The following is a 27,955-nucleotide window of genomic DNA, read 5'->3' on the forward strand; positions in this document are numbered from 1 at the left end:
ATCCCATCCCCCAAAGGAAATGTTTTGATCTTAGTTTCGAAACGGCACACTTTCCAAGCCTGAAAACTTGTGTTCTGCAAAGATCCTTTAATTTATTCCAAAGGAAAACCCACATTTTCGTGCAAATTGCCAAACTCCAGTATTTTATTTCTAAAAACAACATTTTTGTTTCGGGCACACTGTATCATGGAGGTAGAATTATAATATTGTCATTCCCACACGAAGGAATCCCCCCCCCCCCCATCCTGCCCCCCCCCCCCCCTCCTTCCGTACGCCCCTCCCCCACAGGTTTTCTTTAGAAAACGACAGAGGGCGCCATGCCACATGTCAAGCACAACACAAATTGTGGAGAAAGCAAGAGAAACTGAAGCATTTGTGAGTTGTCTTGAAGAAGAAATGACGGAAGATAGCAGGACATGCTGGTTTCAGTATGCTTTTCTGTCGAACCATGTGTGAGTATGCTGTATATTTCCAAGATTACAAAGAAAGGGAAAATATTTCGTTTTGAAATAAAAATATTTTACGTTCTGCAACTTCTGGCCAATTCATTTCTTAAAATGCTGATTTCTTTTCTAAGCAAAAATTTAGTGGGGCACCAGTCAAAACTATTAGTCAAAACAATGTAATCTTCATTTTATTTGGCTGGTAAACCTATTTCTGTTATGCAATACTTTCTGTGCTTATCAATTGTTTTGTGCTATACGACGACACTTCGATCACAATGGATAGGTGAATCAACTGCTGCTTGGATTGAGGCATGGCTGTCCGACAGACAACAGAGGGTGGTGGTGAACGGGGCCCAATCGGAGTAGTCAGGAGTTAAAAGCGGTGTCCTTCAAGGTTCTGTTCTGGGCCCGATGTTGTTCATCATATACATCAACGATATTGATGAGGGTATCTTGAGTTCGTTCCTGAAGTTTGCTGACGACACAAAGGTCTTCAGAAAAGTGACAACCCCGGCAGATGCTCCAGTCTTCTTTTGGATGGCATACTCCTATCCCCTTCTTGAAGATGGGCGAGATAATTGGGACACGCCAGTCAGTCAGTTGGTAAAGTGCCTGTGACCAAGTGTTTTTTAAAGATGTTGGTCAGTATTGGTGTAACCTCGATTGCAAATTCTCTCAATACACGAGCGGGTAGCGAAGTCAGGTCCAGTTGCCTTCCTTAACATCTAAGGACTGTAGTAGTTTGAGAACCTCGGCATTGGTGACTTTGATTGGGACTATAGGTGGAAAGCCAGACTCCCCAAGGACGGTGTGGTATGTTGGAAGATTTTTCACGGGTGAAGACTGACCGAAATTGTTCATTAAAAGCACCTTTGCTGTCGAAAATGATCTTGTCATCCAACTTGAAGGAAGCTGCATTACTATTTCCTGCTTTTTTGAATTTATGAATTTCCAAAAGGACTTATTTGATTTGTTGGTATTATCTGAGAACAAGCTATTTTGGAAGGACCAGTTAGTTTTTCCTGCATTTGTTGTGCAATTGCAATTGAGAGAGAAACATGCACGGCCGACCTGCTTGAGCGCCGAACAAGTATTGGTGAGCTAAATGTTGATGTATATGTGCCTATTGCGTGCCTACTAACTTTGTTTGCTTCAGCAGCTCTATGAAATTGGGCCCAGATCTTCATGTGGGAGTGTCGTGGCTGAGCGGTTAAGAGCACCGAATTCAAACTCTGGTGTTTCTCAACAGCAGAGTGTGGGTTCGAATCCCCAGCCGCGACACTTGTGTCCTTAAGAAAGACACATAACCATTGCTTCGTTCTTCGGATGGGACGTTAATCCGTTGGTCCCTTGTGTTGTGTAAACGCATGTAAAAGAACCCAGTACACTTATCGAAAAGAGAAGGGGTTCGCCCTGGTGTTCCTGGCTGGATTGGCAGCATATTGCGCCACAGCACCTTGTAAACCATTACATGGTGCTTACGGATTAGGTCTAATATCTCAAAATCCACCCCACTCCTTGCAGTAATAATACCTGGCACTTTGTATCCTTTGGCAAAAGGCGTGTTACAAATACGGTTATTATTGTTATTTGTAGGTTGAAATGGAACTGGGCGCTGAGTGACAGTGACGTCCATGCTCTTGTAGTTAATTTTGTTATAAAGCCGAAAGTTACAATAACTTTCTGCCTATTGTGACTGTCTTTGGTGTAATTCTACCGTGCGCTCCCACATGGACTTGTATTCCACAATGGTTGCATAGCGTTTCACAGCGTGGTTGCGGTAGGTTTACAGTGCAGAGCTGTTCCCATTAAACTTTTAGCTGCCCTGTTAAGTTACCGTGGCTGCGCGGAAGTCTTCCTCAACCTCTTTCGGCCTGTTAGTTTTACATCACGTCGCGGTAAAATGACAAGGAGGGCAGATTACCTTGCGTCTCCATTGGATTTTGTTTAAACATTACCAAGCAATTTGTTTATACATGTTCATTAAATTTTGGAGTAGTTACCAAAGGTATACTCCCAGAACTATGAGGTTCGTTCCGTTATGACAAACCTCATAGTTCTAGAAGGAGTAGGAGTCAGGACTGAGGCAACGGAGGCGATTGTCTCCGTTTCCTCTTGCCATTGCCTTGGTGCCCTTGAGATGCTCCAGTAGAAATTTACAAGTTCCTCATAGGGTGCCCTTTACCAAAGAGAAAATGCCTTGGTGCCCTTGCCCTTTCGAAAAAGAGGCATACAGGCCTGAGGAGTACCAAAGATATACCCTCCCTTTTGTTAATTTTCATGAATTTAAATTTTGATGGGAATTGTAATCTCGATTGTTTTTGCGTACTTGTTACAGGAAAGCTGAGTATGATGATAATATCTGTGTCGTTGGTGTTTTTGGAAAGAGCCACCGCTCCAAGGGTTTGATGTTAAATGATGTCATCAACACCAATAAGTTCCAGCACATTAAGGTACTAGTCTAGGCTTGGCTCAGCTCAGTAGCTTCCTCCCTACCATTCACCTATGTCGACCCTGGTTCGATTTCTGCTCTGAAGCCTTGCATGTAGATCGGGTTTTCATACTATAGACCTTAAGCACATGACGTCATTTCAGTACAGCGCCCCCGCATTGAGGTCAAAAGGAGATTGTTCATTGGTCAATCTTTGTGTGTTTTGATTGTTTCGTCACCGTTTGACCTCAAAGATGGCGGCTGGATGCACCAATGCATAAGGTCTATAGACGATGTAACCTCTGACGTCACTCGAAAACCATAACACGATTCGCGCGCACCGCCGGGCAAAAGCGTTGTGTTTTGGCAGCCAGCTAGAAAGTGTATGCGATCTTACCATGACTACGTGTCTTTTTGCCTGCGAAACATGACGTATACAGTGTTTTGTCAACAGAGGGTGGTTTGAATGTAAACATAGGTCACAACGTCTATAAGACTCTACGTGGGCCAAACATTTTGTAACGATACATTTTCAATTTTCACTTTTTTCACGCATTTTCAACACTGGTCCTATCCCCCACACTCGTTATGGAAAATGCGCTTTCTAAATTGCCACACCCACTCTCTGGAACAACCTTCCTGTCCACATCCGTGCCTCAACTAGACTGGAGTCATTTAAGACTGCTCTCAAAACCCACTTATTTAAATCCATCTAAGCTTGTTACAGTTTCAGCTGTTTCATCTCACTTAAAATTCTTTAATTTTTTGTTATTGCACACTTACTTTGTTAATGTCATTTTAAACAATCACTTTTTTGTTGCAGTGCTTAGAAACCCTTTTGGTTATGCGCTATATAAATGCATGTCATTATTATTGATTTATATTGTGTTTGTTGTGTAAAGTTTTGCAAGAATTGTGAAGGATTTCCTTATTTTAAAAACTTTTTAAAAAAATTTTCAAAACAAATTTGTGTTTGCTTTTGATAGGATCAGAGAGGTATCAGCCAAAAGGACACAGATGTTGAAAATGTGAGTACGATAAAAACATGGGTGTGATCCCTGGCTGCACAGCAGCTAACAGTTGTATGGTTTCCGACTGACTGGAAGCCCTAAATATTGACTAAATCGAGAGACCATCAACAGGATTGGATAGCTCAGTTGGTAGAGTACCGGCACGTTATTAAACCAGAGGTCGTTGGTTCAAATCCTGTTCAGTAAGAACAAATTTTCAACCCCCAGTTGTTTCTGACTGGCAGCCCAAACAAAGGTATTGACACCATCGGGAGACAGTCAGCATAGAGCTAGATAGCTCAGTTGGTTGAGTTAAACCGGAGGTTAGTCTTTCAAACAGTGGGCACACTATAATAATAAAAATATAATAACAATAATTTGGGAGGCTAATCATCAGCTAAGAGCTGAATTGCGAAGGACGCAGCTACAATGTGTTCGAGAAGCAGGCATGCAAGGGCGCCTTTGGCAGCCAGCCACATCAACCCGTTATGACCACGTTTACAGCCAGAGATCAAAAGTGTTTTATTTTTCCCGAGGGAGGTTAGTCTTTCGAGCAGTGGACACACTATAATAAGAATAATATTATAACATTAGTTTAATTAATCATCCTTACTCGCAGCTATTGCGAAGGACGCAGCTACAATGTTTTTGAGAAGCAGGCATGCAAGGGCGCCTTTGGCAGCCAGTCACATCAACCCGTTGTGACCATGTGGAGCACAGCCAGAGATGAAAAGTGTTTAATTTTTTTTATTAAACCAGGAAGAGTTCTGAGGAAAAAAATTCATGTTATATTATAAAAGTGTGTTTTGTCATATCTTTTGTACTAGTGTAATATTGAGTGTCACTACGATGCAGAACATAAAGTCCTCTATCTGCATCTTGTGTCTTTTTACGACACCCCCATCCTATCACGTCTCTGCAGACAAATGCAACACAACCTGTCCGATGCAGTAAGTATTACACAACCTCGCACATATTCACTTCTGTGTATCATCTATTTGCTCTCCCCTGATTCCAATAATAATATTGAAGTCTTTTATGGCGTACCAAACAAGGTACGCAAGGCGCTGAGCATATACAAACTTTCAGAAAGATAGGTTATTGCAGTGATGAATTCTGAGACCCAATTATTTTAGCCCTTTGTTAGGGTTTACATGGTGCTATAGTGCATACAGCAGCCACAGCCAGGAACACTGGGGCAAACCCCTTCTCTTTTTGATAAGTGCACTGGGTTCTTTTACATGCGTTACGTGATGGTTAAGTGTCTTGCTTAATAAGGACACAAGTGTCGCGGCTGGGGATTCGAACCCACACTCTGCTGATCAGAAACAGCAGAGTTTGAATTCGGTGCTCTTAACCGCTCGGCCACGACACTTCCACAGTTATGTTTTGCGTCGAATGGTCGAGCGGTCAAGCGTACTGGACTCGGCAGATTGTGGGTTCGAGTCCCAGTCTTGACATTTTCCGTTGGTCCAATGTGTTGTGTAACGCATTTTAAAAACCCAATTACACTTTGGCAGTGGCTGCTGAAGCTTGACCTTGTAAAACCCTTACATGGTGTCACACAAATGGGTCTTAAAATTCACAATTTAAAAAAAATCTGTGTGGAAGTTTAAGCTTCGTTGTTCATTTCATTTCATTTCAAAATGGTTTATTAAAACGCTGAATGGTTGGTTTGTGAACATGTGTTGTTGCAGGTAACACGGTTCAAATGACCGCAAAATAAGTAGCTCGAAAATTTAAGGCAATTTTAAGAAATTCTCCGTCATAATTTTTGTTCCATTTACAGGATTGTCATGCGTACTGGAAGGACCACAGTACAAGCCATGCCAGGGCCCTACTCTTCATGTTTTCAGTTTGTCATATCATGATGGTAAGAAAGTCAACAAAGAATTTAAGGAATATTTTAACAATAGTGGGATGCTTATGTGGCGAGTCATGGCCGAGCGGTCAAGCACACTGGTTTCAAGCGCTGGTGTTTCCGAATCCGAGTTTATTATCAACTGTGGCGTGTCGTGGCCAAGCGATCAAGCGCACTGGAGTCAAGCTCTTGTGTTTCCGGTCAGAGTTTATTAATAACTGTGGCGTGTCGTGGCCAAACTGTCAAGAGCTGCTGGACTCAAGCTTCGGTGTTTCTGAATCACAGTTTATTACCAACTGTGGCGTGTCGTGGCCAAGCGATCAAGCACACTGTAGTCAAGCTCTTGTGTTTCCGGTCAGAGTTTATTATCAACTGTGGCGTGTCGTGGCCTAGCGATCAAGCGCACTGGAGTCAAGCTCTTGTGTTTTTGGTTAGAGTTTATTATCAACAGTTGCGTGTCGTGGCCAAACTGTCGAGAGCGCTGGACTCAAGCTTCGGTGTATCTAATCAGAGTTTATTATCAACTGTGGCGTGTGGTGGCCGAGCGGTCAAGCGCACTGGACTCGAGCTCTGGTGTTTCCGATCGCAAAAAGGGGTTATTCAATAATGGTCTTTCTGATCTAAAGAATGTGGTGTTGAGTCCTTGTCTTGACACTTACTTGTGTTCTTTATGAAGAAACTGAAACATTGTTGCTTTGTTCATCAGGGACGTAAAGCCGTAGGTCCCGTGTGCTGTGTAACGTATTTAAAAGAACCCTGTTACACTCATTGCTAATAGAAGGGGTTTGCCCATGTGTTTCTGGCAGTGGCTACTGAATGCATCGCAACAACTTGTAAACTCTTAAAAGTTGGTACATAAATTGGTCTCATAATTCAAAAAACTTCAAAAACCTGTCTGAACAATATTATAATAATAAGCTGTTTAAGACACCTGTAGAGAAAGTGCCAGAAAAAAAATATATATTTTTGATCTTGATGATGAAAAGGAGAAAAAGTGACTGACTTTATTTTTTGATTGATTTTCCAGGTTGTTCACCCGAAGAACACTTTTGACATCAGTTACCTGCAGCTATTTAGAGCTCTGGAGAGTTTGAGGTAAGCTGTCTGTTTGATTATCAAATCAAATTGTTATTAATACTCTGAACATTGGGTGGTCAGTTTGGTGTAGTGGTTACTTTCTTTGCATCCCACCTCTAGGAATCTGGTTCGAACTCCACTGGGGCACTATGTGGATTGGGTTTTACCTGGCTGTGGGGAGTCTTTCCTTGATAATTCTCTTGGGTTTTCACCCACATCTAAAACTGAAACTTCCTTCCGTGTCTTCTATCAATGGGGGTTCCTGGTTAGTTCAAAGATTAAGTTAAATTTTTCTGAGATTCTTTCGCTTCACCATAACTAAATGAAATGAACTTAAATGAAATGAAGGGAAATGAAATGAAACAAAGTTGCAGGTGCATCAGACTGGGTCAGTGGTTTCTTTCCCTGCATTTTAACCTCTGTGGACCCAGGTTCGAATCCCACCCTTAGACCAGAACCTCCCTTGAGTTTTTAGTCCCTCCCTGATTCCATAGGTTTTCCACAGTTTGGGGGTTCCCTGTTTTTACAATGATTGTCTTACCGCCCTCTTGTGTTGCTTACTAGGCAGTTGCCAATATTGAATATAGACTGGGCCCCTGTCTTTATCCATAAGGATAAAGACAGACCTGCTACTCAGATCCAGTGATACCAATGGATACCATGATATCATTGGATACACTTGGACATGAGCTTTTCATAGATGCCCAAACAGGACAATCCAATCACGTCTGCCATAGAACTTGACTGCGTATCTCTATGTGTAATGAATGAAGGTCAAAGGTGCATGTAGGCCGTTCTCTGGCGTTATTCACGAGCCTCGAAGTGACGTCAGATGTTTAGGCTAAATTGAAGTGTGCTTTCAAACTGATAGCTTTGATGACGACTGATGACTACAGACAACTAGAAGTGTTTTATCACCATAAACTAAAAATAACACTTTAAAATTTAAATCTGACATATAAAGATATTTTTTATTTTTAGGGAGAAGTTAATTCCCACAGTCACAAACCTCCTGAAGGAGACTCAAGTGAGTAAGGAGCTTAAAAATAATGGCCGTCTCTGCACGCCGAGGTTGCTCTTCATTTGCCAACAGGTAAGAACCACCACTTTGGGAGAAAGCTGTTTATTTGCCAAGGGGTAAACAACAACCTTTGTCATAGATAAGGTTTTAGGTGAAAATCAAGAGTGCGAAGGAAACAATATGAAGATGTTGACATTTATATTAGGAATGTTTACAACAATTATTTATGTTTATTCATCCTCAGACTGACATGGCAGAAGATGAGTTGAACTCAAATACTTCTGTCTCTTTCTTAAAGTCCAAATACAAGGTAAGAAGCAGCTCTTTACAGTCCTACCTTGACTCTCGCTGTTGTTTGGAACTTTGGACTTGATTTGGACTTGACTATTGATGCTTGAAATACTTGATTTTTCACCTGAGACTGGACCTCAAAGCCTAGAGACTTTTTTCTTGAGACTCAACTTCAAAAGACTTGAGATAACACTTAAGATTCGACCGCAAAGACTCGATCAAATGACGTAAGACTTCGAGTGAGACTTGACCTCAAAACACTAAAAATTTCACATGAGACTCGACCTCAAAAGAATTTAGATTTCACTTACACTCGCATACGTTCAATTTTTGTATAATTTATTACCTTTTTCCAGAGATGGTCACCACGTAAGCTTCTACAGCATTCACTTGAAGATCAGATTTATAGATTGCTTCGCAAAAGTCGTATCTTGACCAATAATTTGTAAGTAATTAATAAACTCTTTCTACATTCATTCCTCAAATGGGTTTGAGTCCCACCCGAGTAATATGCCTGTGATTTTGTTCACAGAGCTCGGGAAAGTATTGAGTATGCTGTGGTAACACACGTCGGTGTTTATGGGTAAAACCCCAAATAATATTCTTTGTCCTTGATGCAAATTTCAACCTATTACATTCATTCTGTTTGTTAAAGGCAGTGGACACTATTGGTAATTACTCAAAATAATTATTAGCATAAAACCTTACTTTGTAACGAGTAATGGAGAGGTTGGTGGTACAAAACATTGTGAGAAACAACTCCCTCTGAAGTGGAGTAGTTTTCGAGAAAGAAGCAATTTTCCATGAATTTGATTTTGAGACTTCAAGTTTAGAATTTGAGGTCTCGAAATCAAGCATCTGAAAGCACACAACTTCGCTTGACAAGGGTGATTTTTTCTTTCATAGTTATCTCGCAACTCCGACGACCAATCAAGCTCAAATTTTCACAGGTTTGTTATTTTATGCATATGTTGAGATACAGCAAGTAAGAAGACTGGTCTTTGACAATTACCAATAGTGCCACTGGCTTTAAATATACATTTTTCATTTTCGGCATGAATGAAGACAAAATTAATAGACTAGAGGGGATATGAATCTTCTACAAACTATCAAGCTATCTAGAGATGGCGGACTCCCTATTTTGTCACTTTCTTTGTTTGGGGATGCCAGTCAGAAGTCATACAAATGTATACTGCCTGTAGCCAGGGATCACGCAAAGTTTACGATACAACCTAGGAAGCAATTGGTGTTTTGATCACGTATTATTCAGCTGTGATCTTTGCTTGACTTTTCAGATCTCACTGTCTCTTTACTGTACCTGGGAACCAGGCTTTTGTGTATTTTTTGGACCAGCAAAGTCAGGCCACAGACCCGTTGGAGCTGTTAATATCAGAACTAAACAAGAATTTCCCGGCCTTTCGGAAAGGTATGTCTTTATATATGTGCTGATTTTATTTTGTTTAATTCATTACATTCTGTTGATTAATCTATCATTGAAAACCACAGTGGGTAATATTGAGTGGTGAGATAGTAGGAGGGTTGACTGTATACTGTGTAGATGCTTTCACCACATGATACCATAATGTAAGCTGGCACGGTTTATCATTCAAAAATATCATTCAATGATATTCAGTGGTCAAACAATAGGAGGGTTGACTTTGTAGATGCATTCACCATATTGTAAGCTGGCACAGTTTATCATTCAAAAATATCATTGGATGGTATTGAGTGGTCAAACAGTAGGAGGGTTAAATATTATGTACCATGAATGCATGTCTGTTTCTTCAGATTCCAAGACGCAGCAGGGATCATCCTTTCCATCACCAACATCAACACCATCCACTCAGTTCCAGATCTTTACCGACTCTCTACCGTCTTTAGAGGAGACTAGCAGCTCGAGTGACCTCAGGTCGTTTCTATGGGATCACACTAGTATGGTGCTTGATGGGAAGGGATTCGATGAAGGGTTGGGACGAGGGTCATCTACGTCACAACTTGAGGTGAGTTTTTAAACAAATCTATAAAATTTGAACCAGTGGAATCAATTATTCTGTAGATCTTAAAGGAACATTACAGTATTAGTAAGCGGTCTAATGATGATGATAGTAGAAAACATCCCTTGAAATATTTCTGTCTGAAATGTCGTATTTGATGAAAAATATATAAAACTAATTTCCCGTTTGGAGTTTATAGCTCAATGTGCGTTTTATTCATTTTTTCATGAAAAACAAAATGTGTTGTCAGTTTTCACTATATTTGCGTGCCCAGATGGCTGATTGATCTCAAACTTCTACAGGTTTGTCAGTTGATGTATATGGTGGATTACATAAAGTGCTTACACTGCCAGCAACTGTTTTTTGTTAGCAAAAACCAATTCTGTAATGTTCTTTTAAAGCCATTATACACTTTCCGTACAATAATAAAAAAAAAAAGTTCACAGATTTACAAATAACTTACAGGGTTTACAGAAGGTAGTGGTGAAAGACTTCTCTTGAAATATTATTCCATGAAATGCTTTACTTTTTGAGAAAACATTGAAACAATATCAATTCTCGATAGTGAGAATTAGGAATTTATTTTGAACACATGTCATGACACGAGGAATTGTGCGGAAACTAGAGTGGGTTTTCCCGTTATTTTCTTCCGACTCTGATGACCGATTGAGCCTAAATTTTCACAGGTTTGTTATTTTATTTAGAAGTTGTGATACACGAAGTGTGGGCCTTGGACAATACTGTTTACCGAAAGTGTCCAATGGCTTTAACATCTGTTAACAACAAGAGTGACCTTGTACATACCATGGCATTTCTGGCAGGCAAGATACTACACCGGTCAGATGGGAAATTTGACACTGTGTGTCAAAGATTCCGAATAGTTTCAAGAGTTATAGAAGAAACTGCTGAACAGGTTTTGAGATTTTCCTGCTTTTTTCAGATGAAAGTCGGGTGGTGCAATACTCTCCTGCTTTACCCATGTTTTTTTAAGCTTGTGAACATTCGCAGGCAACCTCCTCTAGGCCATTTGCCAAATTTCGCAAGCATTGCAAACGCATTCCATGCCCAATGTGGTCCACTTAGAAAACTTTTGCGTAAGTTGGCATTGTTTGCCAGAGTTGAACGCACCCCTAGTAAATCCATTGTTCTTTGGGATTACATTAAACTTACAATGTTTCAAGATAATGATAGTAGAAAGCTTCCTAAAATAATTACTAGCTGAGGTGAAGTAGTTTTTGAGAAATGAGTAAAACATGCTAAAATAATTTTCGTCTTAAGAGATGAAAATTATTTTTGTGACTTTTTTTTCTCTTTTCTTAAAAACTACAGCACCTCAGCAAGTAAAATTTTAAGGGAAGCTTTCTACTATCATTATCTTCAAAGTGTGTGAGTTCAACGTAATCTGTAGACATTGTGTTTTGTGTCTTGCAAAAATTACCCAGACCCTTTAAATCTAACGCCACCTTGCAACCCAAGTTCTCACATTGGACAGGTACAGATTGGATTTTTTCCTCAAATAGTTTTTAATTATTGCTGTACTTTGGTAGCCCCTGAGCTTCAACAAATGGCACGATGTGTCAGGTAAACTCTACGACTTCTTCATGTCGGATTCCACCGAACCAAAGGTCATAGGTCACTTCAATGCCATGACCTCTGCCCTCGACCTGGACATGCGTTTCTCAGAGGCGTAAGTATTATTGTTCTGTTTTGTTTTACTCATTTACCGTTCAGTCCAAACAAATGTGTATTCATAAATACCTCAGACAGTTTCGCTATTCCTAATGGTGGAGAGCGCGTCACGTGGGTGTGTATAAACCTTTGTTTATGACCGGTAAAAAGTGTTAATTCATGGGCGTGACACGTGACCTTGCACCTGTTCTTTTAAGACAGTTTCTTCATTCCTATCGGTCGAGAGCAACGGCTGAAACAGTTGTGCCACATCACGCGATACGCGCGACGCGCACAGCATTCCCTTATAAGGAGTTGTTTACCCGAGGGCGGCGGAGGGCTTTACCATTTCATAGCTGGAGGGGTGTTGTGTTGGAAGAAATCATTTAACAATTATAATTTGTGCACTTTTTTAACTTTTTGATGAAAAAGCGATGATGCTTTTGACCGAAAAGGTATTTACATGAATGGGAATCAAAGTGTGTTGAATCGGTTTTCAACTAGTGGTTTAAACCCACCGAGGCCTGGTTCTTTATAGTTTACCTCGACTTCGTCTCGGTAAAATTATCAAGAACCAGGCCTCGTTGGGATTAAACCACTAGTTGAAAACCTCTTCACCACACACTTTGATTCCCTTATTTTCACAGGCCTTGCCCTTCACTCTTGAAGGGGCACAGCAATTTTCCTCTTGTGAGGGGCACTTCTATGTGGAATATTTAAGTTGTATTTGAACCTTGCAGAGGGCAACACAGCAAATTCCTGGGACATCGCGGCAATTGCTGGGTGCTGCGGATTATTTTGAGGCCTGTTTTCAACAACTTGGGCATAATTAGCCACAGAGCTATATATATTACTCTTTATTCCACATGCAAATAAAGTTTTGTTGAAGTCTTTCAGTTGCGGACATGTTTGAGGTTTGTATTGTGAGAAACAAATGTATTTTCCCTAGAACTTAAAACTCAAAAACTATGAAGTACCGTGGCCGAGCGATTAAGAGCACCAAATTCAAACTCTGGTGTTTCTGATCAGCAGAGTGTGGGTTCGAAACCCCAGCCATGACACTTGTGTCCTTAAGCAAGACACTTAACCATATCTTTGTCCTTCGCATGGGACGTTAAGAAGTTGGTCCTGTGTGTTGTGTAACGCATGTAAAAGAACCCAGTGCACTTATCGAAAAGAGAAAGGGGTTGCCCCAGTCCCACATACCTTGCAGGAAATACTGTATGTTTCAGAGCTTTGAGACGCCCGTCGATGTATAAAGCGCTATTCGGGTGTATGAAGCGCTATACAAATATCGGCTATTATTATTTTTTATTATCACAGCTAGTAATACTCCTGCATTTATTTGTTGTTCTTGACGACAGACGATGTAACAAAGTGCTCCCCATAGCAACCAGGACGTATCAAGAGGGTGCTCCATCTCATTATACCAGTACAGTCCATGGTAGCAGGGTAAGTATACTTGCCTAGCAGATAAGAGCACTGGACACAAGCTCTGGTGTTTTTGATCGGCAGAGTGTGGGTTTGAAACCCTGGTTGTGACACTCGAGTCCTTAAAAGCGAGACACTTAACCATGATGATTCATCCTTCAGATGGGACGTAAAGCCGTAGATCCCGTGTGTTGTGAATGCACGTAAAAAAAAAACAGCACACTATCGCTAAGAGAAGGGGTTTGCCTTGGTGTTCCTGGTTTGATTGGCTGCATATTGAGCCACAGCACCTTGTAAACCATCACATGGTGCTATGTAAATGAATAGGTCTCATACTTTTCTAGAACGAATGGCTTTAAAATTTTTACAAATTTAAAATATGCGTTATATTCTTACAGTTAGCACAAGCCATGAAGGTTTTCTCCCAGCACGCTCGTGGACCGGCGTTTGAGAAGTACGCTAACCAGCTACAGGCCGAGTGCCAGCTCTTCTGGCAGAGTGGACGTCAACTCTGTGAAGTGGTCAGTTTCACCGGTCATCATTGCATTCATAAGGTACGCTCACAGACGTCCAGAATCGTGAATATTATTTAAGTAGTATTTAAATACACAGTGGATGATACTGAATGGTCAGGCAGTAGGAGGGTTGACTGTGTACCACATAGATGCATTCACCCAGGCCAGCATACGTGTAGTTTATTCATCGTTCAAAACCACATTGGATAATATTAAATGATGGAGGGTTAATGCTGTTTGTTAGAAAGTCCTGGGTTCTATGACTATAAAGGAAGTGTATATTTTTTGGATAAGCCATTTGGGAGTTAGTACCACATAGATGCATTCACCCAATGATATCATATTGCAGGCTGGCAAAGTTTATCCATCATTCAAAACCAGAGTGGAAGATATTAAATGGTCAGACAGTAGGAGGGTTAATACTGTTTGTTAGAAAGTCTTGGGTTCTATGACTAGACAGGAAGTGTACACTTTTTCAATAAGCCATTTGGGAGTTAGATTTGAATACTGTCTGGTACAATGACTTGCTTAGTCACAGTGTACCGCTTACATTTGAAATCCTTAGACTATAGAGACATTTGCATAGCCTTTGCATAGCAACCACCAGGGCCCAATTTCATAGCACAAAAATTTGCTTAGCATGAAGTTTTTGCCTTGATAAAAACAGGATTACCAACCAAATTTCTCTGTGATTTTCATGATAAGCAAACAACAACTGAATACCAGTAACAAGCAATATGCAACAAATGGAAATTTGGAAGGTAATCCTGTTTTTGTCAAGAGAGAAATTTCATGCTAAGCAAATTTTCGTGCTTAGCAGCTCTATGAAATTGGGCCCAGATGAGCAAACTCCATTGTGGTACCATTGTGTCATGCACAACCATTCAGAATTGTGTATGGGTATTCACCGTCTCTTATGTAACTACGAAAAAAAGCTTGCCCCTAATCATGTGGCATAGCAACTGTCTCAATAGTCTTAGGATTGGACCCTTCCCATGAAACATGCTAATCACATTCACGCATGCGTACAGACCCTGTTGGTTGGCAAACGCCGTAGAGTTGTGCACTAAGCAGACGCGCAATCGCGTCTGCGTCACGCACCCATTAGCCGTGTACAAAACAGCGCGATGTTCCCTCATTTTGCCAACCAAAACATTAGTGCGTACGCGCTATGTGCAATTTACATATTTTATGGGAAGGGTCTATTCACCCGAACAATATTCAAATCTAACGCACAAACGGCTAATTGACCCCTGACCATTGACCCTTTGCTTTTCCCAGCTTCATCTCTTACCGGAGAGTGTGAGCGACCCTGAGCGAGAGGCCATCATACCCAGAATGCCTCACACCAATAATAACCGCACCCCATGCGCTTGTAACTGTGGGAAGACGGTGACGCAACGAGACGACCCATTCACCCTCAAGGTAACCAAGTACGCATTCTATATCTGATACTCCATAACTAAGAATGTTTGAGCAGGAAACCAGACTTTCTGCTTCTTCTCACCCATTCACTCTGTCTTTGGTGAGATTTAGAACAAAGAGCGATTCCAACAGCTTTATTCCTTGTACGGCATCTCTTTGGAACTCATCGCCTAGTGCATGTTTCCCTCAATCCTACAATCGAGACTGTTCTACAATCTAAAAAATCTCTGCAGAAAAATGTACAGACTTTATTGTTGAAATGTGAGGCCATTGAATGATTGCATTTGAAAGGTATTAAAGGCAGTGTACACTATTGGTAATTACCCAAAATAATTTTAAGCATAAAACCTTTCTTGGTAATGAGTAATGGGGGGGAGGTTGATGGTATAAAACATTGTGAGAAACGACTCCCTCTGAAGTGCCATAGTTTTCAAGAAAGAAGTAATTTTCCACGAATTTGATTTCGAGACCTAAGATTTAGAACTTGAGGTCTCGAAATCAACCATCTAAACCCACACAATTTTGTGTGACAAGGGTGTTTTTTTCTTTCATTATTATCTCGCAACTTCGATGACCGATTGAGCTCAAATTTTCATAGGTTAGTTATTTTATGAATATTGTTGAGATACACCAACTGTGAAGGCTAGTCTTTGACAACTACCAATAGTGTCCACTGCCTTTAAACACAGTGTCTTTTTACAATGTTTTAACCCAAGTATTTTGTTACATATAACTTGTAACTGCCTTGTAGCCAGTGATAACACCCAAGTATACGGTACAATCTAGGACGCAACAGTCAGTTTCCCTCGTGGTTAAAAATATATAAAATATAAAATGAGGAATGACGCTCTATTCCACAGCTTGCCAACTACGACTTCTTCCACGGAATGGAAGATCGATGCTGCAGCAAGCTGAGACATCACAAGTTCCTGCTGTACGAACCGATACGCCGTGATTCCAAGATACTGCTGGCCATGGCAACCCAAGAGCAGTCCAAGGGTTGGGAGAAGGAGGGGGCCGTCAAACCTGAGAACAAGGAGGATGGACAGAGCAAGATGACGGCGGAGAAGTTAAAGAATGGTGAGTTTGAGCATGTTCGCTGTAAACTGACAAACCTGTAGAAGTTTGAGATCAGTCGACCATCTTGGTCAAGAGAGAATAGTGAAAAACCAATTACAACTTTTGCATTTAATCGATGCCAAAACAAAAATGAATAAACCGCTTACTGAGCGATAAACTCCAAATGCGAAATTAGACTATTTGTTTCTCATCAAATATGGCGTTTCAGACAGAAATATTGCAAGGGATGTTTTCTACTACCATCATCATTAGACCGTTTAAGATTTATGTAAATCTGTGATCTTCAAGATTTTTGTTTCTAACCAAGTCTTATTTTTTGACATTATTTGACGTTTTAGATTCCGCTGCGAGTGTTCCTAACACCTTCAGCCCAGCTCTAAGTCTCGGCCAGTCAGGTGACATGCTATCACATGATGCACACAGTGGGTTGCCAGGCAACAGCTGCACTGCTAGTCTACTCAGCATGGGTGACGGAGCACAGGAAACCAGTAGAGGTAACTGCTTAAAAAAGTTTATCGCAAATAGCAAAATATCAAGAGAGGGCGCTGTTGAACCCACACAAAGATATGGGCCATGCGAGCGCACTCCGTGCATGACAACATACATCGCTGTAGCAAATGCCCCCTCTGCCTACCCATAACGCATTGCGGTTCTGAGTTGCAACAAACCTTATGGAAAAGTACACCTTTGGGTTTTTGGAACCGTTTGATTGTTTTAATCCATACTAATTAAGATGTAGATTTATACAATCAAACTAACATGTGAAAAGTTTCATTTTAAAAGGTTGTGTTTTTGAGATGTTAATGTAAATCTGGAGCAGTTATGTCCATGCTGGAAAAATAAACCCCAATAGGAATACACATAACTCTAAGAAGCATTATTGGTAACCCTGGCTCAAATCCCGCTGTCTGTGGACAATTTTTCTTTGTTTAGCCAAAAATGTCATCTGGAAACTGTATAACAAAACTTGATACTCGTTGTCGCCACGTTGGGCGGTGCTGTGCAGCCCTGCCTAGGACTCACAATTTTTGCCCAGCATTCTGAGCAAAAAACATTGTGCTGCCCAGCACAGATTTCAAAGTATTGTCCACTGTGCATTGATCTGAGACACAGCTAATTATAAGGAGTATCAAATGTCAAGAGAAAGAACACAGTTAAAAGGCCATTCAACTTATTGCATGGCCCCATAACACGAACAGTTGCCCCACTTTAGCAATTTTTGCCCCCATAATCCAACATGAATAATTTTGTCGATCCGCTCGCCCTTGGTGGATTTCGGAAACGTTGGATTTATCGCCCACCACTTAAATTGGTCTAGTTTCTGGTGTAGACTGTATCCAAACTCTGACATAAAGTTCAGCTAAGCTTGCCTACCAGGAAATGCTTGCGCGTAAAACATCCCTCTTTATAAAAATAAGTACGTCCTTCCAGTCGATGGCACAGAAATTTGATGCACACTTAGATGTTAATTATTTAATAAAAAGTAATCTTTTGTGTGCAAAATGACTGAAAATAAAGCACTCAGAAAATATACTTTCAGGGTCTATTTTTATGTCATAATAAAATGTACACTGGAAATTTATTATTTAACAAATGAATTATGTTTTTTAGAGTCTGCTTAACGGATACTAAGGTAATAAAAAGAATGGACAACCGTATTGGGGATTAGTTGATGTGTATCTATTTTTATTTTATTTTAGGATTAGATAATCCAGTAATCTCAAAGGATTAAAGGATTTATTAAAGTGGTGATGATAAAAATAATGTTGACGTTGTTTAAGTTTTGTTTGAACACTAAACAAACACAATAGTTGACTCTTGTCGCTGACAAGATCGCTGGGACTGGCCAACTTGCCTCTTTATAACAGGAATGTTTTTGTAAGAGGACAGTAAGACAAAGAAGCAAAAAGCAGAAATAAGATTCGCAACTTCAGAGTATACTCTTTATTTAACAGTGCTCTTTGTTTATACGCCTGTTTCAGTTATTACTTGTTCATCTTTTGTCCTAAATATTTTGTCTTCTTTTTCAATAGAGATACATTCAGTAATCTTAAAGCGAAAGAAGTCATGTTCATGCCCGGTGCTTAAATCTGTTAGCTTCTTCATCCTTTCATCTTAATTTTCTTCTTTCTCAGTAGGGAACATTTTTACTTGATGTACAAAACTCACCCCAGTGTTATGTGAAAGTTATATTTTCGCCTAGACTTAAAACTGTTACCATAACTTGTTCATCTCTTGTCCTATTTTGTTCTTCTTCTTAACAGAGAAATGTCATTACTTGACATACAATCTCATCCCAGTTTTACAAGAAAGTTATCATTATGCCTGGGCTTAAATCTGTTACTGTTACTTGTTCATCTTTCGTCTTAATTTGTCTTCTTTCTCAACAGAGAAATGTCATTACTTGATGTACAATCTCAACATGGTTTTACAAGGATACTATCTTTATGCCTGGGGCTTTTAATAGACTATTTACTTGTTCATCTTTCATTCTATTTTGTCTTCTTTCTCAATAGAGAAATGTCATTACTTGATGTACAATCTCAACCCAGTTTTACAAGAAAGTTCATTTTTATGCCTGGGTCTTAAGATTGTTTACTTGTTCATCTTTCATCCTATTTTGTCTTCTTTCTCAACAGTGAAACATCATAATCTTACCCAGTTTTACAAGAAAGCCAACTTTATGCTCGGGCTTAAAAAACTCTATCATGTTATTTTGTCTTCTTTCTAAATAGAGAAACGCCAGTACTTGAGAGAGACGTCAACGGCGGAGTATCTTCAAGGCATGATGTGCTCAACCTCCCCAAGAAGCTTACTGCCTCTCTTCTCATCCTGGTCTTTATTATGTCTCGGGAAAGCTTCCTCGTACAACCCCAGCAAAGGTGAGAAGCAGCAGCATTTTGTACCCTTAAATTTTCTTTTCATTATAATGTTTTCCCTCTCAGACAATAGTGCAGGGTTGTTTATTATGTCTCGGGAAAGCTTCCTCGTACAACCCCAGCAAAGGTGAGAAGCAGCAGCATTTTGTACCCTTAAATTTTCTTTTCATTATAATGTTTTCCCTCTCAGACAATAGTGCAGGGTTGTGATCTGCCGAGATCTTATTTTTCCCTGGTAACATGAAAAGTAATGTATAACGTTATACATCACCTCGATCATTCCCACCGTTGCTTGTTTCCAGCGCCCAGTTGGATATTATGAATAGGCCTGGGTATGAGCAGAGCATGGGTATGAGGTTGTAATTACGCTGGTACTAGGTAAACTGATAAACATTCCGCTACGTTGTGCCGTCAGGAACAGTGAAGCAACATTTTGTTTTTCTTTTTAAAAGCAATGCCATTGTTGTTTACGTTTGCAAGTGTTATCGGTTGCTCATAATTCAATTGTGTGTTGTTTGTTTCCTCCTGCAATATTATTTCTGTGGCACAAAAATCAATTGTTGCACACTGTGACCGGGTCCATGATGAACCATTTCACCTGACATCATATTTTCTTGTAACGGATTGCTGCTTTTTAATTTTTATTGTTTTATGTTTTGTGTTGTGCATAGAGGCTCCTGCATATGCGCTATATAAATTATGTATCGTATTATTCATTATTATTAATATTTATTTATCTACTTATTCGTAACCATGTTGTTCTTGTCATTGGCTTAAAGTTTGATATAAAGATAAATTTGTTTATTTCAGCAATTTTAATATTCTTTAATAATTTAAACGCATATTTTGATCGTATAATAGTTTTTTATGTCTCCTTATGTGACTGGATCAACAGGCTTCCCAGCTACGGTGTCTAAGTTTGCTTTTGTAGAACTAGGGTTGTTTTGTAAACTCTAGTGCCTGGATTGTTTCTTTTGGTTTTATTTGTTATTTATTCATTCACATCAGTCTTATTGTTTAAGAAGGATAATAAGTATGTAATTTCCAACTTTTAATAACTAAATTAAAAAGAAAATGATTTAGTTTTTAGCAAACTTTTGTCATTGTTAGTACTTTTTCCTTGATCTATTGTTATATAATTCTGAATGGATCACCTTTGTTGAATATGGTTGTTAATCAGAAAATAACCATTAATTGCTTCCATGCGTATAGGAGCAAAAATTATGAATAATAAGTGATTCCCATGCATTTGTACTAAAAGGTGGGTGGACTTCCTGATATTTGTTTATTTTGTTTGGTTCACTGAGTATAGGACTTGACCAGCCAGGTTTCCTGAGGGATTCAAATTTCCTGCTTCCATGGGATATTCCCATTAACCAAGAATTTGAATAATAAGAACCATGAATGGCTACCCTTCATATAGGAGTAAATTTGATCAGTAATAAGTGACTCTTGGGCTTTGTACTGGTGCGATCAGTGAGCAGATTTCCTGAATTTTGCTTTTATTTTTTGTTTCGGTCACTGATTTCAGGACTTGACCAGCCAGGTTTCTTGAGGGATTCCAACTTCCTACTTCCATGGGATATTCCCATTCCCAAAGGAAGTGCACTGGATCCATCGTGGCCTGTACCAAGTGAGTCTGCCAGCGGGGGTGGCCGGAAAGGTGGCAAACACCGCGACAAGAGGGGACACAAAGGTATGAGAACAACTAATCTACAAAGTAATAAGGATGAGAAACTTTAGACTGAGACTGGTTTTTTTCTTTGGATATATTATTGTTATTATTATTATTATTATTATTATTATTAAACATTTAGGTACGCTATTCATGGTAAAACCATATCACAGCATTTACAAAGAGAAATATATTAAACATACAAACGAACAACAATAGAAAAACATGAAAATAAATGCTGAGGATTGTGTTTCCCAGAGTTACTTCAAATCTATAACTCCAAGAGTGATTACCAGACGTGCACCTTCCCTTTGAATATGGATCCGAGTTCCAGATCTTTTTGACAGCAACTTCTCTTGAAAGAAATCCTTTTTGTTATGCTGACAGTATCCCGATAATCGTGTGACTAATTTTGAGCTTTTATTATGTCACGTTTTGTTTGTAGATGCTAATAGTGATCCCAGCATACGTGCTTACATCGGTAACGAGTACGAATGCCCAAGAGGGCACAGATTCATCTGCTCCGGCCCGGATAAGATCGTGAAGGCAACCAGTAGCGGCATTGTGAAGGATACCGGTACAAAGCTTGTAACCTCTGACATGCCGCTGTATCATCCGTGCCCGTGTAGGTAAGTACCTGCAGTGTGTCTCTCATGTCAAAATAGGACTTACAATTCTAAAATGAATTTAATTTCTATTTTGCATTTTTTTTCATTTAGTGAACAAATTAAAATGAGCCATTTCTTGGCAGCGTGTATACAGAATGAATAGCTCTCAAAAGAGTTAAAGGGTTTCGATACATTTTGTAGATCAAGTTTTGGGTCATGACATGAATCCCTACTCACTGTGAATGAAGATGTATTTAATACCATGGAGGATTCTACCTACACGGTTATACAATTTACCTCAGGTGGGTCCCGTAAATGCGTTGTACATGCTAGAATAGTTTTCTTTTTTGTGACAATGTTTTATTCATTTCTCAAAACTACATGTACAGCCCCTAGGCAAGTGGTACTTTAATTGAAGCTTTCTACCATCATTATCTTTAAACCGTGTAAGTTTAATATAAATCTGTGGACGTTGTGTTTTGTTTTCTACAAAAAGTACCCAGACCCTTAAATCAAATAAAAAAGTACAATTTATGTCTGTGCTTACCAGGTCCACCAAGCCGCCCCTTGGCCAGCTGATGCGGGCCTTTGTAGTCACCCCAGATGTACCCCTCTACATCAAGCTAAACCCACGTCTGAGGCCCGGCCCCCACCCCTGCCCTATCTTCCATCCGGGTGTCTCAGAAGATGGAATTACGCTCTCTGGTAACAGCTTATGGGTCCTGAGGTTTCCGTATCCTTTGAACTCCTGGTTACTTCTAATAACTCTTTGTACTTGAAACAAAATTAAAGGTACTGGACTTTATTGGTAATTACTCAAAATAATTGTGAGCAAAAAAATGTACTTGGTAACTAGCAATGGAGAGCTGTTGATATTATAAAACATTGTGAGAGACTTCTCCCTCTGAAGTGACATGGTCTTTGAGAAAGAGGTAATTTCTCACTCAAATAATAAAAGACTTCAGGCTTGAAGCTGTTTTTAAGCTTCCGAAAGCCCCCAAATTTGTTCAACAAGGATGTTTTTTCTCCAAATTTTCACAGGTTTGTTATTTTGTGCATATGTTGGGATACACCAAGTGATACTGGTCTATGACATTTACCAATAGTGTCCAGTGTCTATAAGAGATCATCAAAAGTTTTCAACATGCTTAACCCTTTTATACACCAGTTATTTTGGTGATAAATTGACTATATTATGAACACATTTATTGTTAATCATAGTTTGGCAAATGGCAGCTGCCCCAAACAGGTCAAAGTAGCACCCTCGATGCTTGTTCCGATTCTGAAAACTGTGTGGTCGTGCAATCATTCAAAAGCACACTGGATAATATTGAATGGTCAAACAGTAGGAGGGTTAACATAGCATCCAAAGCGTACAAGTTCACCCATTGGGAAGAGTTTCTTCAAAATTTTAAATTTCCCTTAACGTCGTTTATCCAGTTATGTTTACGTTGACGAAAATGGCCCCATCCTGCCCCCAACGGACAACCAGCCCCCTCCCTCGGCCAAACTCCTACGGGGTATGTATCTGACATCAGCCCAGAAGCCCCCCGACCCCTGAAAGAAGACAAACAGGAACTCTTGAAGAAATCTGCTTCTTCTGAGTTGTTGAGTCGGTCCCACACAGTCAACAAAACACCTGACGAATTTGCCTTTGTTTTCTCTCTCAACCCTTGTGAGGGTTTCGTGTCCATCGACTGCAATGTGAACAGCAGTGAAACACTGATGAAGAGAGAGAGAAGTCTGGGTTTCTCCGCTCAAGCCGACAAAGTTTTGGGATTGGTCTCATGGCATGTGGAGAAGTCTTCCCCAACCAGTGTTCCCCCATGCTTATTCAAACATGAGCCATCTAGCATCGCTACTTTCAATAAGCACTGCACGCATTTTTTTGCCAGTGTCACCATCTCGCTGTGAAGGTTCGCATTGAAGGAAATACTAATAAGAAACAAATATTTGTCATTTTGTGTCATCAACGAGATATTTCCTTGACATCTACATATTATAAATAAAAACAGCCACCCCCCGAACAAAGATATTGACAAATTTGGGAGACCACCAACATAGGGCTAGATAGTTCAGTTGGTAGAGCGCCGGCACGCTAAACCGGAGGTCGTTGGTTCAAATCCCGCTCTAGTCAATTTTTCTTTGTTCAACCCAAAATCATTTATAAATAAAAACAAAATGTTTACCGAGCGATCTAGTTCACCGGACCCAAGCCCTGGTGTTGTTAGCAGCAGAGTGTGGGTTTGAATCCCCTTCATGACAATTGTGACCTTCAGCAAGGCACTGAACCATAATTGCTTCATGAACAGTTGGGAAGGGAGTGCATTCGCCATACCAACCAGGCTCCTAGTTGATGATAGCTATAAGCCTTTTTTCCTGACAGACCATGGTTCAGCCCTAGGAGTAGATGACATCGTGCCCCTGGTGGCAGTTGACTAGGGTTGGTAGCCCAATTGATTTAAATATAGCCAGGTCTGATACTTCACGGAGGCAACAAAGGTGATTGCCTTTGTGCCCCAAGGTAATTGCCTTGGTGCCCTTGAAATGCTCCAGTCGAATTTTCAATTTCATCATAGGATGCCCTTTACCAAGAAGAAAATGCCTTGGTGCCCTTGCCCTTTCAAAAACGAAGCATACAGGCCTGTACAGCCCTCACCTTGAAGTGGATGTCAGGCCTTGTGATGTTAGGCAATCTTTCATAAATTGTTTTTATTTTGTTTTTATTTGTTTATGGGATCCTCCAAATCAATGCGTATACCGCAATCCTGCAGTTCGCTGACTAAATTTGTTTTGCTGCATTCGTGTCAGTTTGCCCGCTGCTTAAAATAGGCTGCATTCGTGTCGGTTTGCCGGCTGCGTAAATTTGGCTTCACTCAACAATTTGTAATTGTCACCCCCTTGCTCGATCCATCAGCCAGAGGAAATACCGCAGTAAAGCTGTAAACTGGTAAGACGAGAATGATGCGTCAGTCTCTTATGTTCCATCGGGGAGAAGGAAAGATTAAAAAAAGCTTGGGTCAGTCCCAGTTTGTAAAACTAGGAGAGTGGAATGCCGTCTCGACCCTGGTTTTGAAATTGAGGCCTCGCTGTGCGGCTGAAATTCCAGAACAATGTCGCTGGAAAGGAATTACTCTAATGGATGATAAATAGTTGTCATTAAAATGTCTGACTGCAGTAAATCAGTTGATCTACTGTAGCTGTCTTGAATTTAAAGAAGAACACTATTTTCTTAAAGGGTACACACAGGCCTGATACTTCACGGAGGCAACAGAGGGGATTGCCTTGATGCCCTTGAAATGCTCCTCAAGAAATTTACAATTTCCTCATAGGGTACCCTGTAAGGAGAAAATGTCTTGGTTCCCTTGCCCTTTCAAAAACGAAGCAAACGGGCCTGGGTACAAACCAAATCTTAGTTATGTGTAATTTATTAATTTTGACGGCTTTCAAATGCTCTGATTGTCTGAAGTTGAAACATCTAACAGTCAATGAAAGAAATTTATTTGGGTTGAACAGCAACAATCATAGGTACATTTATATATATATTTTGAGTAATTAACAGTGCCTTTAAGGATAGAATCTGCTACTTATGTAGTGGAACTTCCACGCATGTGGAGTGTAATAAGTAGGTTACCGGTTACCCTAAACTCAGTCATCACGTAGATGTCAATTGGCACCTGTTCTTACTAGTCATTCACTTATGGGCCCATCAAGCGTGCATAAATTTAAGACGCTGATGATAATAGTTTGTTTCACTGAAGAAGAAATTGTTAGAAGGCTTTGGAATCGACACTGGGAGGGGGGGGGGGGAAGGGATCCACTCAATCAATTTTACATTTTATATCAATGTTTTTGAATATTTATACTGAGTTCTAGCACACCGTATTGATTTGTACTCGCTCGTTGCGATGCTGTTTTATTTCTTGCTGACGTTATGGATAAATGTTGTCATTAATCCAGGTCGATGAATGGAAGAATTAATTGATCAGATGCCTCTTCAAGAATCTGTAATATTCAAGATTGTTCATCTGCATTTTAAGAACGTATTGTGATTATTCTTGCCAGGTGTTCCAGAGACTAGTGGACAAGTTGTTAAATGTTTGTCGCGGTGATAGCCATTAACAAACATTTGAATACCCAATGTCCAATATCGAAAAAAGCAAAGTAGACATTCACTGTACAAACCTTTATGAATGTCCAATATACAATAGTGAAAAAAGCAAAGTATACATTCGCTGTACAAACCTATATGAATATCCAATGTACAATATCAAAAAAAGCAAAATAGTTATTCACTGCACAAACCTATATGAATGTCCAATGTCCAATATTGAAAAAAAGCAAAGTATACATTCGCTGTACAAACCTATTTGAATGTCCAATGTACAATAACGAAAAAAAGCAAAATAGGCATTCACTGTACAAACCTATATGAATGTCCAATGTCCAATGTCCAATATCGTAAAAAGCAAAGTAGACATTTGCCGTACAAACCTATATGAATATCCAATGTCCAATATAAAAAAGCAGAGTAGACATTCGCTGTACAAACCTATTTGAATGTCCATTGTACAATATCAAAAAAGCAAAATAGACATTCACTGTACAAACCTATATGAATGTCCAATGTACAATATCAAAAAAGCAAAATAGACATTCACTGTACAAACATGTGAATGTCCAATGTCCAATATCAAATTAGCTTTTCTGTCATCTTTTAAAGGCCATCTATATTTTGCAAGGGCACTTCAATTGGGAAATCTTAAAATATATGAAAAACTTTTGAAGGGGCACCAAGGCCAAGACCAGGGCAATGGAGGCATTTGCCTCCATGTAACTCCAGCCATAAATAATGCTTACATTATATGCTCATATAAGGTGATAGTTGAAAGCTTGTGTCCTCATCTATTTGATGGGCAGATAAACCCAGTTTTTTAAGTTTGTGCGGGAAGTGCCTGGGCATGGAGTATTCCTTTCATACCACATTGAAACATCCTCTGCTCAGAACTATAAGGTAATTAGAGCAATTTGTCACGGATTTGGTAAAATAGATATTGCATGTTTTGGAGCTCCTGGTAAATGGTGTTTAGTGATCAAGAGTGGTCACCAAAGTTTGGTTGGCAAAAAGAGCATTGATTTCCTTAGTAAAAAATGTATTTGTTGATTTGGACTCATTTTAAAGCCATTGGACACTTTCGGTACAGAACAAAAATAAAAGTTCACAGATTTACAAATAATTTACAGGGTTCACAGAAGGTAATGGTGAAAGACTTCTCTTGAAATATTATTCCACGAAATGCTTTACTTTTTGAGAAAACATTAAAACAATATCAATTCTCGATAGCGAGAATTACGGATTTATTTTAAACACATGTCATGACACGGCGAAACGTGCGGAAACAAGGGTGGGTTTTCCCGTTATTTTCTCCCGACTCCGATGACCGATTGAGCCTAAATTTTCACAGGTTTGGTATTTTATGTATAAGTTGTGATACACGAAGTGTGGGACTTGGACAATACTGTTTACCGAAAGTGTCCAATGGCTTTAAATTTGTCAAATGTGAGAAGATATAAATTAGCTGTTGCAAACTGCTTACAAACCAAAAGGACCCCTGGTATAAAGGCAAAAAAATAGTTAATGACCTGACGATTTGACCCTAGCAGAGTCTTTCAAGCAGACATTTTAAAATGTATACGCTTTTTGTGTGTGACCTTTTGATCATAATGAATATAAAATTGCATATAATAACCTTATAGCACTGAGCCAGTAAGGTTTATGTTTATATGTAGATGTCTAGAGAAAATATCATGAAATTTAGAGATTCTGTTTGTATCCATAATGAATCATGAAGTAATTGATTGCATTTACACATGTATATGTCATTTGCCTTTTGATAAGCGGATCACAATAAAAAATGTAATCTTCGCAAAGTTACAGTTTTGAAGTCATTGTTCTATTTACATCATTAACTGCAAGTGACTAGTTCTTATATATATATATCAATGTGTTAAAGGGTCTGTATAATAACGTTTGGTAATGACCCGCAACGGCAATAAAAAAAACTGGCATGGTAAGAAGTACAGCAGCTTTGGCTGAGTCATCGTTGGTGGCGCACTTCCGTTGTTTAGGTCAATAATGCATTTTGAGAAACATGTCTACTTCGAAGTACTGCAGTTTGGGAAAAATATTGACTGCCACTTTTTATCCCAAACAATTTGGATATAACAGCCCAAAGAACATTTTTAAACATTGGGTGCTAACTTGTGCAATCTAGCACATTCTAGAAGCGTTTTACATTATTTATTTGTCCGTTGTAAAATTTAAAAATAAATTGATTTGCCGTTTAGCCAGCGGAAACCAGGGCGGGCTTACGCCGCTGCGTCCCCCACTAAAATCCGTCACTGATTCCCCCGGCCTCTCGCACCGACGCAAAAACAGATTGCGACGAAACACCCCCATATAGCACAGCTGTCTTGCGTGTCAACTAATAAAAACTCGCCAATAATTGTTAGTATTGTCATCAGAAATCGATATGACTACAG

At 39.7% G+C, this 27,955-nt stretch overlaps 1 protein-coding gene across 1 annotated transcript; it reads left to right on the top strand.

The window, feature by feature from the left end:
- Positions 1-349: 349 nt before the first annotated feature.
- LOC139951030 (nonsense-mediated mRNA decay factor SMG8-like) lies at positions 350-25,202 on the top strand. Its single transcript, XM_071949848.1, has 22 exons — positions 350-452; positions 2,785-2,899; positions 3,864-3,905; positions 4,715-4,837; positions 5,677-5,760; positions 6,776-6,843; positions 7,807-7,918; positions 8,091-8,156; positions 8,494-8,582; positions 9,433-9,563; positions 9,926-10,137; positions 11,679-11,818; positions 13,164-13,251; positions 13,629-13,784; positions 15,027-15,170; positions 16,031-16,250; positions 16,589-16,744; positions 18,986-19,132; positions 20,661-20,825; positions 21,250-21,433; positions 21,963-22,145; positions 22,853-25,202. Exons 1-22 carry the CDS (start codon positions 397-399, stop codon positions 22,971-22,973), a joined length of 2,802 nt encoding a protein of 933 aa, XP_071805949.1. The 5' UTR covers positions 350-396; the 3' UTR covers positions 22,974-25,202.
- Positions 25,203-27,955: the final 2,753 nt, after the last annotated feature.

The sequence above is a fragment of the Asterias amurensis genome, chromosome 18, assembly GCF_032118995.1.
Source record: "Asterias amurensis chromosome 18, ASM3211899v1".
NCBI classification, from domain to species: Eukaryota; Metazoa; Echinodermata; class Asteroidea; order Forcipulatida; family Asteriidae; genus Asterias; species Asterias amurensis.